Genomic DNA, 19,611 nt, shown 5'->3' with positions numbered 1-19,611 from the left:
TTTGTCCAGATAACCTTGTACATGAGCTGATACATGATAAAAATGTTTTAAATGTGTTAGGTTATGTAATTTCAATTTTCATATTATTGTACATGAAAATTTGTAAAACTAATAAATCTGGATTTATTTGTTACAGATTTTGAGTTGAGATGGCACGAAAATACAAGGCTCGCTTGGGCCACAGAAGCTATGGAAATTATTCAACAGAAACACTGGAAAAGTGCCTGGATGATGTCAAGTCTGGTAGACTAAGCCAAAGAAAAGCTTCAGATAAATACAACATTCCTATTTCTACAGTTAAAAATAAACTTAAAAATAAACTTAAAAATAGGCATCCTAAAAAACCAGGTGGCCAGAATATTTTTTCTCAAGCAGAAGAGGAATCATTTGTTGAGCATGTAATCAAGATGTCCGAATTTGGTTTCCCAGTTTCAGAAACTGACTTCCGAATGATAGTGAGGGATTATCTCAACCGTAAAGGGGTTAACATTGAAAAATTTAAAGACAATACCCCAGGATATGATTGGGTTAAGAGATTTCTGGAGCAACAACCTGCTCTGACAGTGCGATTTAGCCAAAATGTGAAAAAGGTTAGGGCTGGCATCACGCAAGAAACAATTGAATCATACATTGAACATCTTCATAGAGAGCTGAAAGATGTTCCTATTTCTAACATATGGAACTATGACGAAACTAATGTTTCCAATGATCCAGGAAACAAACGGGCAATTTGCAAAAGGGGTGTGAAGTATTTAGAACGTATTTGTAACCACAGCAAAACATCCACATCTGTTATGTTCTGTGGGAATGCAGAAGGTAAACTTTTGCCCCCTTACATAGTTTTCAAGGCAGACCACATATGGTCTACATGGGTAGATCATGGACCAGAAGGGGCCAGGTACAATCGAACTAAGAGTGGTTGGTTTGACACAGTTGTGTTCGAAGACTGGTTTAAGACATATTTCCTACCCCACACAAGACACCTGGAATGTCCAATAGTGTTGATAGGTGATAATTTATCATCTCACATCAACAAAGAAGTCTTGAGCTTATGTGAGCAAAGAAATATCAAATTTGTATGCTTGCCTCCCAATTCCACCCACCTGACTCAACCTTTGGACGTGGCATTTTTTTCTCCATTGAAACGTGCTTGGCGTTTGACGTTATCCAAGTGGCGTGAAACTGCAGATGGATCAAAATATCCTTCCATTCCAAAAGAGAAAATTCCAGTTTTGCTAAAGCAACTGCTCCTTGAAATCAAGCCAAATGAAAAAAAAAATTTGATTTCTGGGTTCAGAAAATGTGGAATTGTGCCTGTGAATAAACAGATTTTGTTGGACAGACTTCCTAATGAAACAACTCAAATCAACCCTCAACTCATTGGCAAGGCATTCATTGACTCCTTAACAGCCAAACGAAAAGAGCCGATTGGCGGAGACCAAACACGTGTCAGAAAAGAAGAAAAGTCCATGTTCCCCCAGGAAAGAGCATAACAGTTCAGGATGTATCACCAAAAACATCAACAAATGAGAGACAAGGTACTACACGTACAAAGAAACAACCAAAGGCAAAGATAGCTCAAGACAAAGAAGATACATCTTCAGAAGATTCAAATCCAGATATGATTTTGGAATCTGATGTGTGCTGTGAAGATTATACAGACTTAAGTGAAGATGACATGAATGTCCATTCCAACAATGTGAGTGGTCAAAAAACTGGTATAGTTGACTATCAAGTAGATGACTTTGTTATTGTTTTATATAATGCTGCAAAATATCCAGGAAAAATTGCAGAAATAAATCATTCTGGACCCATAGTGACGTGTATGGGTAAAGGGAAGAAACTATGGCATTGGCCGGAAAAAGAAGACAAAATGCAATATTCCTGGGATTGTATCGTACAGAAAATAGACAATCCCAAGCCTGTCTCTACCAAAAGAAATAGCTATTTCAACATCCCAGAGTTGGATATTTATGTTTAAATAATGTGAAAGAGATAATTATGTGTACCATAGCATTTGTAATCTACTTTTTAAACATTAGTGTGAGTCATGTATGTACATTTTGCATTGTTAAATCAATTTTTATATGTACTGGTTTTTTCTAACATCAGTCTTCATACAGCATATAATTTTCCATGCATTTGAGAAATATTTAAAAAGTGTCACTTTGTCCTGTCTCGCATAGTTAAGCTGAAATCAAGCAGATTTGAAAGGTGGGACAAAGTCCCCCCAGGTCCGGGTGACTTTGTCCCACTTTTTGAAAATTTTTTTTTTAGCTATTTTTTAACTCAAAATTTAAAACATTATAAATGAACATGTTTGCAAAAGCCTGAACTTTCAGTAAAATATTATTTAAGTATAAAAATAAATAAAATTATAATATATTTTTCAACATATAATAAAAAACATGTAAAAAGTGGGTCAAAGCCACCCCACTTGACGGTACTTTAGTATCAGTTTAGAATTCACCTGGAACACCATGGCCAATGTGCGCAGAACCCAATCGCAGATGACTGTCACTTGGGCGGAGCTTGTAAAAGGGGAGGGAGCAGCATGACGAATAAGGGATAAAGAAGGGAAAGACTGTAGGGGAGGGGGGAAGCCTAAGATGTACATCAAGTTCTGTCCCTGCTCGAACACGCCCAAATATTCACCTTCGGCCAACCTCGGGTTTATTTATATATATTTATATTTCTTTTATTTTAATGTAGCTATACTAACCTAACTAACCATCCATAGTGTTCTAAAGTGTTTTAATGTAGCTAACCTAACAGACCACTTTTAATATTTGAATTCTTTTTCCTGCGCAAAAATAAAACAAACCCCGAAGTTGGCTGAAGGTTACTATTTGGGCGTGTTCGGGGCAGGGACAGAGCTTGATGTACATCTTAGACTTCTCATCAAACTACGCTCAGTGCGCAGTGCATGCTCCTTGCAAAGATTAAAGACTCCAATTACGAAAGGCGTGGAAAGAGAACACCGATACCTTTTTTCGACTACGAATAATGTAGAATTAGAAAACTGATACCTTTTTACGACTACAATGAATGTAGAATGAGAAAACTGATACCTTTCTTCGAGAATGTGGAAAGAGAAAACTGATACCTTTTTACGATGGTGATGACGGCACGGAGGATGTGTAACCTGTAATGAGAATGCTGATACCTTGTGTTGTTGCTTTCTGGGACAGCTACTTCTTAGCTGATACAGAAGTATCAGCAACTTGTAACTAGTACATTACTGTATCAGTTACTGGTTGGAACAGATACAGAAAATTACTGTAACAACACACCTCTACTTACAGCTAGCTAGAAAGGAAGACTGTGTTCAACGGGTATAAAATAATTCTATTAGTTTAATTATGTTAATATATCGCAAACTGGCTTGTCAGATCTCACTCCAGAATTGATGGAGCATCAGGTCGCCTGATGCTGATAAAAGGCTGTCAGCCATGTACATGATTATCCCGTCTGTCATTGCACAATTTGCTTGTCATATATACTATAATTTTAAATACATACATTTAAATATTTAATAATGAATACACATTTGTGTATGAATTTAAAAATTATATAGTACCAATTCTAAAATGAAAAATGTATATTCTTTAGTACAGAAATCTAGTGGAATAATCACAAACTTCTAGTATACTCTGCTACATTCTGTTGCTACGGCATTCCGTTGGGATATGTTATTTCTTAGTGTTTTTGATTGAATTCAGTTGGTTTCTGTTGTGAGTCACTTTCTTGGGGTCTGTTTTTCTAGAGTTTTTTCATTGTTTTTTTGTTTCTTGTATTTTAATATGTTTATCATATTTTTTTTTTGTTCTTATGTTTTTGTGTTGAAAAACACTAGAAAACAACAGAACTAAACATAGTGATTTTCAACAGAAAACTATAGAGCACAAAAGAAAACAGAAAGTTGCTATAATACAACATGATACAACAAAAATCAATTAAATACAAAAGAAAACAGATTCCCATAGTGACTTACATAAATAAAAAAACCAACAGAATACAATCAAAAACACTATATAACAGAAACCAATAGAATCCTTTAACATTTAACAGAAAACATCATAAACCAAAATAATAAATAATAGAAAATACTAGAATAAAACAGACCCCAAAACAGTGTCTTGCCATTGAAACTAACAGAATACCATGAAAATCACAAAAAAAAAAAAAAAAAAAAAAAAAAAACCAACAACAACAACAACAACACTGAAAACAGTGAGCATGTTTACAGTAATAATTGGGACCACTTTCTGCAGAAAGGAACCAACCCACAAAAATGGGGAAAAATGAGCCAACCTCGTTACTTGAAAAATTATATCTCATTCTACATTCTGCAGAAAGAAACCAACCTCTAACTATTTTGTGCACCTATCTATGTGATTTTTAAAGAAGGACTGAAAGTTACTTGGGATGTATTACATTCTGCAAAAAGGAACCATGTTGTTTGGTTCTTCTTTGCAGAAAACATATAATGGAAATTTTTTTTCAGCAGAACAGAACCATGTGAGTTGGTTCCTTTTGTAGAAATGTATACCTATTGTTCTATGATCTGTTTAAAGTAAACATTGATGTTTTACAGAGTGCAGATACAGACAATAATGCTAGTTATAGATTTCAAATAGCTATTACAGATTCTTAATGTGGTTAGTGTCTAAAAAATATGGACATTTTTAGCAGGGGTAAAAAATTGGTAGAGCTTTGTATATTACAAAACCCAGCTAACAATAGTGATTGTGAAGCAGGAGAGAGTTTGAGGCAAGTTCAGAGTATTGAGGTAAGTGCAGACTTTAATAACAAAAATAATAATCTAGTTATTTGGTCGATGTAAGTAATTATCATGATATAAATGTGTTATTTTATTTTAGGATGCTTCCAAGGATAATAAAACATGTGATGTTTGGCCTGGGAAATAAAATGTTGTTGGATAATCCTGTTAGCAATCCAACAACTGAAAGCAACATTGATATAATACTCCAAGAAGAAGAGGGAAATAGAAGAGAGAATAATGTACAGGTGTGTGCAACATATATTATATTTAATATTGATATAAGTTATTGGTTGGAAATAAAGATTTTTAAATTCAATTATATGTTATTATTTCAGGACCCTGAATGTACTGGACTTCCAGTAGTAACTCTCTGGCAAAATGACTTTGATTCAGTACTGTTGCCAGTACCAGGAGTTGAAATAGAGTTCATTACTGCTAACTTCACAAACACATCCCTGGCTGGAAACCTAACTACAGAGATAAATGGGACTGGCTTTGAAATACACGTTAGTACCTTAAATTTATTATTAATATTATTCTTGGCCTATTTGTTTAAAAATAATATAAGTACTAATTTTAATAATAACAATTTAACTATTTTAGGATACTGATCCCATCGAGAGTGTACAACTTTTGCCTGCTGATGAAACTAGTTTAGAAGTAACCAGAAAAAATGCAAACATTGTAGCATCTACAAGCCATGATATTCTTCAGGGAGAAGAAAATATTAGTGAGGTTAGTGTAAATACAATTTTATTCATGCAACAAACTCAAAAAGTGCTTGGAAACTTAAGTTCTTATAAATAAATTTTTTGTTCCAGGAGGAAATGTTAGTTCACCAAAATGCTGATACCGATTCAGACTTCGCACCTAAACCACCCGACTCTCCGCAGAAAGGATGTGATCCGCGGCCAAAGCGAGGGCGAAAGAGGAAGCATGAAACTTCAAGAGAAGAAAACAAAGCAAAACGAAATAGAAATGAAGAACATTACAACAACAAAGGTGTAAAAGTTGTAAAATCTTTCAAAGATTACCGATGCAATTGCTCACAAATGTGTCACGAGAGACTTTCAGTAGAAGTGCGAAAAGAACAGTATATAAAATACTGGGAGCTTGGTTCTTATGATGCACAAACCAATTTCATTGCTGCTCATGTGTCTGAAAATACAAAGAAAAGAAGCCAAGGAAAAAATGAAGCAAAGAGATGTTTTTCAAGACGTTACAGATTTGGCAGTGAAAAATGTATGTAGGGATATATTTGTCATTACTCTTGGAATTTCAACTAAAAGAGTTAATACCGCACTAAAAAAGTTAAGGACTTCTTCCATTACTGACAAAAGAGGCCACACACAAGGTGGGAAGAACAAGATATCGGATGGCAAGAAACAAGAAGTAGTGAGACAGATTTCCAAAATACCAAAATATAAATCTCATTACAGACGGGAACAAACTGGTGCTAAATTTCTTCCCCCAGGCATGACCTTACAAGATATGTATGGAGCCTACAAAACTGAAGTTTCTGAGCCTGTTAGTTATTCCACTTATAGGCGCATCTTTCTAAATGACTTCAATCTGAGATTTAAAGCATTGAAAAAAGACACATGCAGACTCCGTATTCTGAAGAAGAGACATTGAAAATAAAGCAGGATCACGACAAACACATTGATATTGCAGAAGAGGCTCAAAAACTTATGAGGACTAACATGAAGGATGCAAAAGACCAACCTGCAATGGAATGTTTGACATTCGACATGGAAAAAACGTTACCACTACCCAGGATTCCTACCAATGTCATGTTTTACAAGAGACAGTTGTGGTTGTATAACTGTGGCATTCATTCTGGAAAATACAGCAAAGGTTTGTGCTACGTTTGGGTTGAAGGTCAGGCAGGTCGTGGTGCACAAGAAGTTGGATCATGTTTACTCCACCATATTGAAAATAAGATTGAGAAAGACACAAAGACACTTATTTTATGGTCTGATAGCTGTGGTGGCCAAAACCGAAACATAAAATTGACGCTCATTTTGAAAGCTGCTTTGGAATCTCATCCCTCGTTGACAAAAATTCACTTACGGTTTCTTGTATCAGGACACAGTTTCTTACCAAACGATGCTGACTTTTCTGATATTGAAACTGCTCTCAAACATCAGCAGCGTCTTTACCTTCCCGAGGACTACAAAGAAGTAATGAAGACATGCAGAAAAAGAAATCCTCTTGAAGTGGTTGAAATGAAAAAATTCATCGGAACATCCCAGCTGGAACAGATGGTTAGCAATAGGAAGATAGATGTGAACAAAGAAAAGGTTTCTTGGTTACAAACCAGAGAAATAATGCTAGAGAAGAACAAGCCTTTTTCTATTTTTCTGAGAAAAGACTTTGTAAGTGAATATTCAGAAATTGATATCAAAAAACGTCAAAGTGGCCGACCTTTAACCGGTTTCCGTGATAAACTAATACCTCTGTGGGAAAATGGTAAACCAATAGCCATCCCAAAGCTTCGTGACATAGAATCGGTAATGGATTTAATACCTGGTGATGCCAAAGAGTTCTACAAAGCCTTGTTTGGAGCTGCACAAGTAGAAGATGATGTTGATGGCTTCTCAGGAGCACCAGATTTTGATGTGGAATAGTGTAGCAGATGTTACTGTTTTTTCGGACTACAAAACCAAATTTTTAAACAGAATCAGTGATGATTGTAATACTTGGTGATGACAAACAGTTCTATACAAAGCGTTGTTCGGAGCTGTACATGTAAAAGATGATGTCGCTGGGCATCTAAGGAGTACCACATTTTGACGAAGTGTAGCAAATAGCTGTGGGTTTTTAAACTACTAACAAACTACCTACTTATAGTTTTGAAGTATCTAGTAGTAAGTATTTTAATAAAAAATGTTACTATAAAACAGGTTTATCAAGGAAAAACTTTTATTTTATTAGTAGTTGTATGTAAATATATTTTGTATTAAAAAAACTACAAAATGTTTACTAATGTATTTACTTAAAGTTTCTGTCGTATTTATTTTTGTTAATCAAGTGTATTAAAAACTATTAATTTATAAAATCAGAAACACTAATAGTGCAGCTTGGATCATCCAACAAATTAAATAACAATATTATTCTATTCTGCATAAAGGAACCAATAAACAAAAAAACTATTTTAAGTGTTAAATAATAAACTTTATTTACTGAAATTTGGAGGGATGCTGCAGGAGTAATAAAAGAGCTGTAGTAGTGAATATTGACATTCTACACATCCTTCTGAATTGTTTATTGAAGATACACTTTGACTATCATTATCTCAGTTCTTATGTTGTGTGTGTTGGTTCCATTCTGCAAAAAGTGGTCCAATTGTTCTCATATTTTATTATTTTTAATTAATCTAAATTTTTATCTGTTGATATATGTATGTAAGTGAACGAAGCAACCTGGTAAAACTACATCTCAATGCAGCTAGAGTTATTTAGTTTAGTGTTGTGCGAGATCTCGAACCTGGAGAAAAATTTCGAGAAATATTGCATTCTCGAACAGCGAGCGAGAAAAATAATTTCTCGAAAAAAAACGAGAATTTTTTTTGGTACCGGTAACAAATCAATTTGGTATGGAAACTAAATTTGATATTGATAGTTGTATTTTTATATGTTGAACATTACACACACAGCCATTATTTTAGTTTAAATGTTTTAAAAATACCAAACGTGTCTGCCTGTTTGGACGAAAAATGATTTGGCGGAACACAAAGCAAACATGATGCAATCATTAAGAGATATTAGACTAGCCGATAGTCAACCATCCAAAACCTTTATCAATAACCGAAACTGTGAATAAAAAACTGTCATATGAAATTCCAATTTATCCTGAAAGAAAAACTGCTGTATTTAATTTTTAAATTACGTAAGCGTAATACATAATAAAATACGTTCAAACCTAACCTACAAAATTGGTTTTTGTTTACATACACGTTATTACGGTAAAATTATTAAAAGCATTACCTTTAATTTAGTCATAATATTTTGTTCCGTAATGTTTAATAGCATACTGAAATGTTGATTATTACGGCAAAGTACAAAATTTACTTTTTAACGAACAAAAGGGAATGGTGGTCATGCTGCCAGACCAAATCTGCTTCGCTGTTCCGTTTTCTTATTTCGTTTCCAATAAAAGACTGCGCTAGTCATGTGATTATTAAATGGACTGGAATGTAAAGGAATGGATTGAACACGCAGAACAATTCACGCCTTTGTATTACGTAAAATTACGTGAATGTGTGTGTTCAAACCCGTTGAAAAGGCAGAATAAATAGTATGATCATCCCATTTCCTTTTTCACCTTTGTTTCACTCAGTCGTAAGACGTCACGAGTAATGAATCCCGCCAAAGCCTCCCTAGTATCAATTTCTTTGCTTTCATTACAGTACCAGTGTTTCCCGTTTACGCGAGCTACTCTGCGGGTATGAATAAATTAATGTGACGCCTGTAAAATGTTATTAACTTTGTTGTCAAATTAAACTTTGATTTTACGGTAAAATGGAAGATGTGGACATAGTGTGGCAGTATTACACAAAAAGTGGCGATAAGTCAACGGGAACCACAATTAACATGTTAGCTACTAGACTTTTACCTAAGTGAGTGAATGTTTATTTATAATTTAGTGTAGGCTTACATAACGTGTGGTGCATGTCAGTTGTGCACAGGCAACTAAATTGACATTCTGTATGATAAACAACAGTTTTATGTACAGAACAATATATTTTGAAAGTGATATCTACAGTAAATCTTGATTTTTTAAAAAATTCTCATTCTCGTCTCGTTTCTCACGAGAAAAATATTTTCTTTCTCGAAAATTTCTCGAGGCCTGAATCTCATTCTCGCACAACCCTAATTTAGTTATATTTTAATTTGTTTTGGAGTATCATGTACATATTTTTTTGGTTTAAAATCCAATTTTATTATTTTCATATACCAAGCATAGTTTATTAGATGGTTTCATTCCCCCAAGTTGTTATAAATTCAGTCTTTCGTTAGTTCTTTTAGCAACCCTGTTCCTTGGTTGCCGCAACAAACTGAACAATATGTTTCTTTTAGAAAGAAAATGAAAGAAGAGGCCAGTCATTGAAGTGTGAGAATGCAATGAAAAACACTAAAATACAACATAAACTAATACAATGCCTTACAACAGAAACCACCAAAAACCAACAGACATTTTTACAACTGAAACCAACATCCAACAGATACACTGGAAAACTTTAAAAACAATTAGAAACTAGTATACTTTTTCACATCAGAAAACAAAACCCAACGGATTCTGTTCCAAATTAGTTCACAACAGAATCCAATCAAAACCATTGTATTGAGTGTGCTTTGACAACAGAAACCAACAGAATAAGCTGATATTTTTTTAAGTTGTGAGCCAATTTCTCCCAACAGAAATCACTGAAACCCAAAAAATCCAGTTTTTACAGAAGGAACCAATAAAAAAGCTATGTGTGTCACAACAGGAAACGCCGAGATTCTTGTTGGGTTTAGTTGGTTTCTGTTGTAAATTTTGGTAGGGTAATGACTCTAATATACGCACCAGAGGCAGATCCAGAAGAGGGGAAGGAGGGGGGACATGCTCCCCAGAAGAAAAAAATATGCATTGGATAATATAACTTCTTAAGTAATAAACCGGTATTATACTAGGTTCACTCTCCCAGTACTCTCCCCCCCCCCCTCCCCAGAAGTTAATACTGGGTCTGCCTCTGGTATACACCTATTAAAATAAGTGGCACAGTACAATGAGCATGGAAAACATGCAACTCAGTAACTACAACTGGAGTCATCAGAAAATAATGTGTATAATTTAATCTAACTGCCTTGAAGCAGGCAATGCAATAATCCTTTTACGATACTATATAAAAATTAAATTGGAGCATATTACAATGCCTATTTCTACTAAATTAGGTTAAAATAACCAAGGTCTGATACGAGTGTGAATTTTACTTGTATAGTTCAAAATGAAAAAGAATCAAGAACTTATTAAAAAAAAAAAAAGGTACAGGAAACTGGTAGTAAAGAAAAAAAATTAAGGAATACCTCAATAATAGAATAAACTTGCTAAATAAAACATGTATAAGCAAAAACCTTGATATCAAGGTAATTATTTTGATGTTATCAGCTAGGACCAAATTGCTACTGTAAACAAAAATGTCTCCTTTGACACTGAACCTGCACACCATGCCAAAGATAAAAGGCATGGCTTCATGTTGCTCATTTATGTACATAGGTTTAAAATGATGAGATAATAGTGTGCTTATAACCTGTGACCTTGAGCTCTGGGAACTATGAGTACAGAAACTGTATGCACATTCACCCCATATTAGTTTATATATATATATATATATATATATATATATATATATATATATTTTTGTAGGGATGGCAGTCATGTTTCCAAGTGAGCAATTAAGTATTTGTGGCTACAGTGGGAAAAAAATACACATAATTTTTAATGATCTTTACTTCTCCATATACAATAGCACTCCTAAAAATATATCATTAGGTGGACTGAAAAAATCAACTTCAATGAAATAAATAACAATTTATGCAATATTAAATCAAATTGCATAAACTTAAAAATGATCTTTTTGCACAAATCTAAAAAACCCACTTGTGAAATATAAGTAAAAATAAAGAGAAGAAAAGATTTCTCTCTTGAAGTATCATGAAAAGGGGGGGGGGGGGGGGGGGGGGGGGGGGAAATCACTAAACAGTCTTTTATCATATAATTTTCACTTAAATACACAGAAAGTACATAATTAGATCATGCAATACCTTCTTTTATATGTCAGAAAAGTTAATTAAATGCTTGTTAAATCAGATCATGATATTTAATTACACACTTGAAAAAAAAAAATCATTCTTAAAAACTTGTTCTCCACTAAACATTAAAAAAGCAACAGTAGCTGCTGTTCCAATGGATATAAATTCTAACACATTATATAAGTACAGCCTATCTATTAAAATGTCACTAAAAATGTTTGAAATAAATGCTAAATTTTGATAATTGATGATGACTTTTCTGTATCTACTACAAAGTTAAGGTGTGAAGAGTTCTTGCTGAATATGAGCTCAATACATATTTTAGAATAATTAAGTTGGCACTAATCAAAACTCAACATTTGCTCACTACTGAATAGTGATTCACACTCCTCATAAATTTTTTTAAGTGTGAATAAAGAGAACAGGCCAGTATTTTTAGTACGTACAGAATTATTACTTTTTCCCTTCACATACTATAACATTTGACAACATAAAATATAGTTGCACTGCTAACCAATGTTTCAGTATGTGTTGATTTCAATTCTAGTAAACAAAGTATTTAACAAATTTAAAACACTTAAAATTTTTATAGCCAAAACTATGAAGGAAAATTGAAACAGTAACTTGCAGAAAGATTGTCAGCTTAATAAATTTCTAGGTGTACTATATGCATGCTACGTATAATGTAAATAAATTTTTTTAAAAACATCTAAAAGTGCTTCACAACATGAATACACATTTTTTATATTCTTAAAACATCTGCAAAACAAAATTACTATTTTATCTAAAAAAGACCCTCCTATTTTATAAACATGAATGGGGCACAGTTTATAAAACTGTCACTTAATTAAGTTTTAATTATAAATATAAAATAAGTCCATTTGTGTTTGTCTTCTGCAGCCCTCTTAAAGTTTAGCTGGCATACGAAGTGGCATATGTTGCACTGAAACAAAACCAAATGTGTTTTTAAGTTCATTTGCAGGTTAAAATTCTAAATATTAAAATAAAACTCACAATTTATAAAAATGGGCATACAGACTATTCAGCACAATGGTAAAATGTTGTATTTGGATTCAAGGAACAAAGGTTTGACTTCTGGTTATCTCTTTTTGATCTCTGTTTTATATGGTTTCCTGAAATTATTTTCTCGGTTCCTTAATAGGCCTCAACCAATCCCGTGACAATTTTTCCTGACTCGAGTTGCAAAAATCTGCCTTTAATGAACTCATTAATACGTGGGGGAAAAAAGACAAATAAATGAAAAAAAAAAAAAAAGTATCGAGTGGGATTTTTAAGAGCTAGCACTAACTTTATGGCTCTAAATATTCTAATGATCAAGTTAACATAAAATTTACTCTTGAAGTATGGTTTTCCTTCAAGGTGAGGCCTGGGCACACTTATAGGTACATAAGTTACTCTATATTTGTTTGCCTGGTCATTTTCACTTCTGGCGGAAGCCTTCACCACGTTGCCATTTAGAGTTTATAATGTATTCTTTGGTTAAAAAATTATTAAAACTGAGCTTTTGTAAGTTTTAGCAATTTCACTTTGTGTAAACTTTGATAGGGTTTTAGTTTTACATACCACAATTTGCACAACTATGTGTGTGTAGGTGTTCCAACTTATGCCATAAATTTGGTGTGCTTTACTGGGATGCCACACATGCGTGACGACCGGGTGGTTATCATTTGCCAGGGTGCGGGAGGACTTCATTGTGTCACCTGGTGGGAACAAGACGCCCAGGAGTGGGGTTTCGTGGGACAACCTTGGACGTCATCAGGCACAGGCAGCACGACTACCGAGATTGCGGCGACTACCTGGTCCCTGGCTTCTACACCTGCAGTAAGGCTGAACCAGTACTCCGCCCCTAATTTTTCATCGCACACGAGTGTTAGTGCTTTCGAGGGGGGGGGGGGGGGGGGGGGGGACGACGTAAAAACTAACTGTGCTACTCTTTTCGACTTGAGAGCAAGCATTGAATACATCTTTGAATTTTCCACAGAGTCATGCTGGGAATTACTTGTGACTTTCTGAAACTTATGCGGGGCAGTTTAACTTCCAGTTTTGTTTACGAGCCTTGAAAACTTTAATATTTTTGCAAACTTTTCTTCTACCAGCAGCACGAGAAACTTTGCGGTGATCATTTCGCGGAGTGGTGAGCGCAAGGTATTCGCGCCCTCATTGTGCCGAGGCAGAAGCCAAGCGACGAGTCTCGTGCAGTAGACAGTGCCTGCTGCCCGCCCAGTATAATTCCTCCTGGAAACAACTACTGGTGCAAAGTGTGTAGGAGGTGGGTGTGGGGTGCTGACACAAGCACTAGACTAGTTGGACTTAGCACGAATGGTCGGCAAAGTTGAGATTCTAGTATTTAATAACTTTGCATGGTCATGCAGTAAAACTATGAAAATTAGTTCAGGCATTGTCTGAAATCTGTTTTTGTTTAGTTTTCAAGTGTGGGCTCACCATCTAAGAGATTTTTATTTTCTTTAACGTGTTGTCTAAAATCGGATTTCTGCGTCAATACATTTGCAAAATAGTTGGCACACCAGAGTAAGATTACAGACATTATCTTAAACGAGCATTAAGTTAAGTTTGTACGATAAAATTAATTTTTTTTATGAGCAAGTTGTGTGTGTACACTCCTGTGTATAAATTTAATCTGCTGAAAACAAATTATTTTAATAAAAAGTTTAACAATTGTTGGTGGACATGTAACAAATTAAAAATACATAAATAAAAGCAACAAATGCAGAAAGGAGTCATGTCAATAATTTCTCACTAAATGGGGTTGACCTTGCACTCTTGTTATTTTTGATCGCCCCCTTTGGCAATTTAGTATTTTTTTTAAATTTTTCAGTTTTTGCAGTATTGGTTTTAGTTAACATTTTTTTTTGTGTAGCACCCCTGAAGGAAGAAAGGGGGCGGAGGTACAAAGGTATACAGCTTGACTACACCCAAATCCTGGATATGCATGTTTTATTTTCAAAGTGCATGATGCATGTCATTTGCAGTTGAGATGTTTGTTTGATAATTACCTACTCATCCATTGTCCACTCAAGGAGAATTGGCATAAGCAAATAAACTAGACGTGCATTGTTGACTACATCTAAGCAGTTAAACTTCAACATTACTACATGCAATTTTTCACTTTCATCATTACTACATGTGTATCTTTCACTTTACTACCACGTGAAAGCTGAACAAACTGTTGCCAGTGGAAAAACCATATTTAAAGGTTAGTGGAAATGAGTACACTGCCTGGGCTGGAGTATCTGGTTGTCACTACTGTGTTACACAATCTTAATTGAAAAAGAGAACACAATCTGCCTGCACCTTACTGTCAAAACACCTCTTTTATAGTTATTTCCATGTCTGCAGAGTACTTATCTAATTTTCGCCATTTCATTGGCAGACTGGCAAGTAATTAGTATAAGGTGACTGGTAGAGAGATCTGTAGCATATTATAAAATTTAATTCTGTATTAAAACCACAAAGCAATCACTTCCGAGAATAACACTTATTTCTCGTGATAATTTTTAAACTCATTTTCAAATGTTCTTGGTTTGCTACGTCCTTCAGGGTGCGAAAATAAAAGCAAAAATGGCTCTGGAAAACATGACACTGTGATCAGTTCACTGGCCTTAGTTGACCATTTGCTTTTAATAACTTTTTTCGTAATTAATTTAGGTTTAGATTTGTATAATTTAAATTTTAGCTTTTTAGTTCTGACATGTTGTTCTTAGTTTATTTTGAGCTGTAAGACATTTGGGTTATTTGCCGCTTTTAAGTTATAATACTTTTTAAGCAATATTATATTATAAACTATTATATGAGGCTAACAATTGAGGATTACTTTAAATGGCGTGATGGAGGGATGAGCTAGCCTTGAAGAATGTTAACGAGGGGAGGGAGGGGTGAGCTTATGCGTCATGAAGCCGCTGCCGCCAGCTAGCCGGGCGAGCTTCGTGTGCGCCCACTCGCGTTGCAGAACCTACCGCGGCCATATTTTTAAAGGAAATGTCCTATTATTTTTTTTTGTTATTCTTACATGAACATTATTGGAAGTACTAAAGCCGACACAAAAATACGCTGTGTGTTAAAATCAACAGATTTTAATCATCTTTCATTTCGTTTTTTTTTAAAAATTTTTTTTTCTGATTTTCACATTTTGGTCAAAATGTCCAATTTTTTTTGACGGTTCCCGACCGTAAAATCACTGCTTCGTTTAATCTGGGGTTCGTGACATCGGGGTTCTAGTGTATTTAACTACGGCAAGCAAGAAATTGTACATGTAAACTAACCAGTAAAAATAAACTATCTTTTGACATATTTTCTTTAGAGGTGGCCTGTAGGGTGACGGACTTGTTATGAAGGTTGAAGTGGGTTTAAAGCAAAGCCGTCTAGCATTGTGAGTGACAGCATCCTGCCATTGTATGGCTGGTTTCTTAGCGAGTAGCTGTTTGGGAGGGAGGGGGGTTGAAATTAACCGAAAATTTCGGAAAAGATCTATTACGACCCCCCCTCTATTACGACCCTATTCCTGGGAACCGTGAGGGGTCGTTTCAGAGAGGTTTGACTGTAAATTGTGATGTGCATATTACTTGAATTGCATATAGTGTTAAAAGGTGGTGAAATTTAGGATTGTGGTTAATAAATGAATGAAATATGTAGAAGTACACTCAAATTGTATTTTAAAGTAAACGTAGGAACTGCAGTTACACTTAAAATATTCCTGCACATACTGTAGAAAACAATGTACATAATAAACAGTTGGTTTGGAGTACCTATATGTATGTGTATTTATAATTTATAATATATATTTTATTTACAGCACATGAAACACCCCAGGGTAATATATTGTTACTTAAAAAGAGTTAGTACATCCGATTGAGGAGAGTCCAGCGCATCGCTCGACTCAAATGACATTGCACTGCACGGCCGGTGGTGGTGTTCTTCGGGAGGCTGTTGATCACTATTGCTCACTGTTTGCCATGAAGTTGTTGGGTATGCCACATAGTTCATTAGTTGATTGACAGGAACTGCTATTGGCAATCCAAATGCAGGCTAAGAGGGGACATAGTGCTGCGACATATGAGATGGCATTGGACGGGAGGGGCAAGCAGCAATGTTTCCTGGTGCATAACCAACATTCCTATTGATTATCTCCAGTATCTCCATTTGAGTGGCCAGTTTCCGATATTCTGGAACCTTCCTCATGTGTGGCAACAAAGACAGAAGAAACTGCATATCAGCATCATTATCAGAAATACGTTCCCTGTCATACCGTCTCTGCAAGGACGCTTTCAGTACGCATGCTAACTCTGCATCTGTGTCCTCTTTCTTCATTTTACCAGCCGCTTTCTTTCTTCCAGACGTATTAGTGTTATATGGTCCTTCCATACCTTCATCAGAGTTATTAACAACAGAATCGGCGGTCTGTTGTGTAATCGTGCCGGTTGTATTGACCTGAGAAGTGCATACACTTAAGAAGGATAGTTGTCTAGTGTATACATATGGGCTGTAACGATGTGTACTTGATCCACTTTTCATGTCCTTCTGCCGCCTCATCTCCCTGCTGTAACTATTCTGAATATTCTTCCATTTCTTTTGAATAAATGCACCTGAAACAGAGTATATGAACGCTCTAGTACTGCTAAACCGCAGCCCCCATACATATTGTTAACATTCTTGTCAACATTAAAAAGATTGTTTTACATATAGCCATAATTAATTGTCACAAATGGCATTACAATGTATGAAGGAAACACGTTTGACCTTTTGTTGCAGGTACCTTGCTACAGGATGTAATCTAGTCGATTTTCAATACGCCTACAGACAAGGTTATACTACTTCCAGGGAAATTGTCTAAGTTTGTACTGTCATATTTGACATTCTACAAAAAGACTGCCTACCACAGCCCACACAAGAGAAATGGCTGGAGATTTCAAATGGATTCAAAGTCCATGCAGACTTCCCTAACTGTGTGGGAGCAGTTGATGGTAAACATATTAGAGTAATTAAACCACACCGTTCTGGTTCAATCAACTACAATTACAAGCACTATTTTTCTATAATTTGGTTGGCTGTGTGTATTGCAAATTATAGTTTTGTAGCTATTTATATTTATATTATATTTATTGGTGCAGATGGTAAGGAAAGCGACTCCACTATCTTCAAAGACTAAGTTTCACAAAGCTATGATGAATAACGAATTGAAACTCCCAGCCAACTGTACCATTTCTGAAACGAGAGACGAGCCCATGCCATATGTGTTCGTAGGTGATGAAGCTTTTCAGTTATCAGAGCACCTTATGCGCCCTTATGGCGGCACGTCCTTGAGTTCTAGAAAGTCGATATTTAATTACACACTCACCAGAGCCAGACGTTTCATTGAGTGCACTTTCGGCATCATGGCCAACAAGTGGCGTATTTTGCATCGGCCGCTGAATGTGAAAAGACAATTTGCCATACAAATCATCAAGACGTGCTGCGTTCTTCACAATTACGTACGTTATAGAGATGGTTATACATTTGAAGATACATTGAAAGGTCCTCAAGAAGGTGTGTATGCTGTGTCAGTTGGCGCTGTGGGGCGTGGAAATCGGTAGTCATCTCAGTACAGGGACATTTTTGCCGAGTACTTTGAAAACGATGGACGACTTCACTGGCAGGACAAATATATTTAAAATTCTGTGTTAATGCATTTATTCTTGCATGGCAGGATCCTATATAACATTTGTCGTATTGACTTGTAGGCTATGTATGTGTAATAGTAATACACATGTGTACACTCAATAATAGTTAATAATGAGCTCTATCTATATATATATATATATATATATATATATATATATATATATATATATATATATATATATATATATATATGAGTGTATGCTACAGTATAGCCTTTTCCAAAAGATACTCATTGTTTCCAATTTCCTACTCCTAATCCTACAAACATAAACTAACATAAATATAACACTGCAATATAATATGGCCATAATCCAATTACACGCCTTATCCTGGCAACCCTTGTAATAATACAATAAGCTTACCTAGTACTTCTTTTTCAGCATTTGACATTTCTACACCGCCCGAACAAATCCACTATGTCTTGCCAACATTTTTTTCCCGAGTTTTTGTTGCTGTATTACTCGCATGATACATTCCAAATGGCTGGGCGTTTATCGAATTTACATTATAAGCATTTAGGTGTCAATTTTTTCACATTGTTCCATTATGAAATCCACTCAACACGACCTACTACACCACGCAGCCACAAAAATACTGACACAAGACTACTCTGCCCTGGTCGCACCGTTTCTGTTGCACGTGCACAGTCTGCCATTGAATCAACGACAAAGATCCGGTCGCGTAGACCCCTTATTCACCTGCGCGCCACGCTGGTTCCAGACGGTCGCCCCGACCAGGTGTGCGTTCTCACATACAACGTAAGGTTTCTCGGTGGTCGCGGCGACTTGGCAGCGCCTAGTACGCGGGCGGCCTTATTCGTTTAGGCAATTCAAGATTTTATTGGACAATCGACAGTTATTAGGATATGTACGCTGTTTATCTAAAAATAATTTAAATAAAAATCCTTTCAACAGGATTCCTGAGGTTCATTCTGCAATGTTCTACCAAAAAAAAAAAGTTTGCGGTATCCTCCGTTATGAACATGAGGTAGCCACATACGTTTAGGTATGTACAGACCACGATTCAACCTCGGATTGGCCACATTATATGCATAAATGCCAATGAGCACATGTCCAGAAATGCTTCCCGTTTACCGCTATAGTCTTTGCCGTGTACAAGCAGCATAAATGCAACCAAAGGGGCATTATAACACATCTCACCCTACCTCTTAAATTTTTCCACCCCAACCAACATTAATGTTTGGAAAAAGGCAAACACATAATGTTAGCTTTTGCAGGACTAATTTTATTGTCGTCTTAGAAGCATAAATTACTTTAAAACATACTGAAATTTAGTATGATTACTAATGTAAAATTTAATCAATGTGGCGAT

General features: G+C 35.4%; 1 protein-coding gene and 1 long non-coding RNA gene across 5 annotated transcripts in view; one reads left to right on the top strand and one right to left on the bottom strand.

The window, feature by feature from the left end:
• The first annotated feature begins 4,933 nt into the window (after nucleotides 1-4,933).
• On the top strand, nucleotides 4,934-6,012 carry LOC134544451 (uncharacterized). Of its 2 annotated transcripts, XR_010077785.1 has the most exons (4): nucleotides 4,934-5,031; nucleotides 5,122-5,292; nucleotides 5,390-5,521; nucleotides 5,608-6,012. It is a non-coding gene; the product is annotated as an uncharacterized LOC134544451 (long non-coding RNA). The 2 variants fall into 2 exon arrangements; XR_010077779.1 differs by having other exon boundaries at nucleotides 5,390-6,012.
• A 5,251-nt stretch (nucleotides 6,013-11,263) lies between these two features.
• The window catches only part of LOC134544417 (chromobox protein homolog 5-like), a 58,076-nt gene continuing 49,728 nt past the window's right edge, over nucleotides 11,264-19,611 (bottom strand). For 2 of the 3 annotated variants that reach the window (XM_063388478.1, XM_063388479.1), the window contains exon 5: nucleotides 12,344-12,526. Coding sequence is in view for 1 of the 3 variants with exons in the window: in XM_063388477.1 (XP_063244547.1) it covers nucleotides 12,496-12,526 (31 nt within the window). In the remaining 2 variants the exon portion in view is untranslated. Of the gene's footprint in view, nucleotides 12,527-19,611 lie in introns of all 3 variants that reach the window. The other variant, XM_063388477.1, reaches the window with a different exon arrangement.

Source organism: Bacillus rossius, chromosome 1 (assembly GCF_032445375.1).
Source record: "Bacillus rossius redtenbacheri isolate Brsri chromosome 1, Brsri_v3, whole genome shotgun sequence".
NCBI lineage: Eukaryota > Metazoa > Arthropoda > Insecta > Phasmatodea > Bacillidae > Bacillus > Bacillus rossius.
Note: the sequence above shows the minus strand (reverse complement) of the source record. Positions and strands in the feature narration are given on the sequence as shown.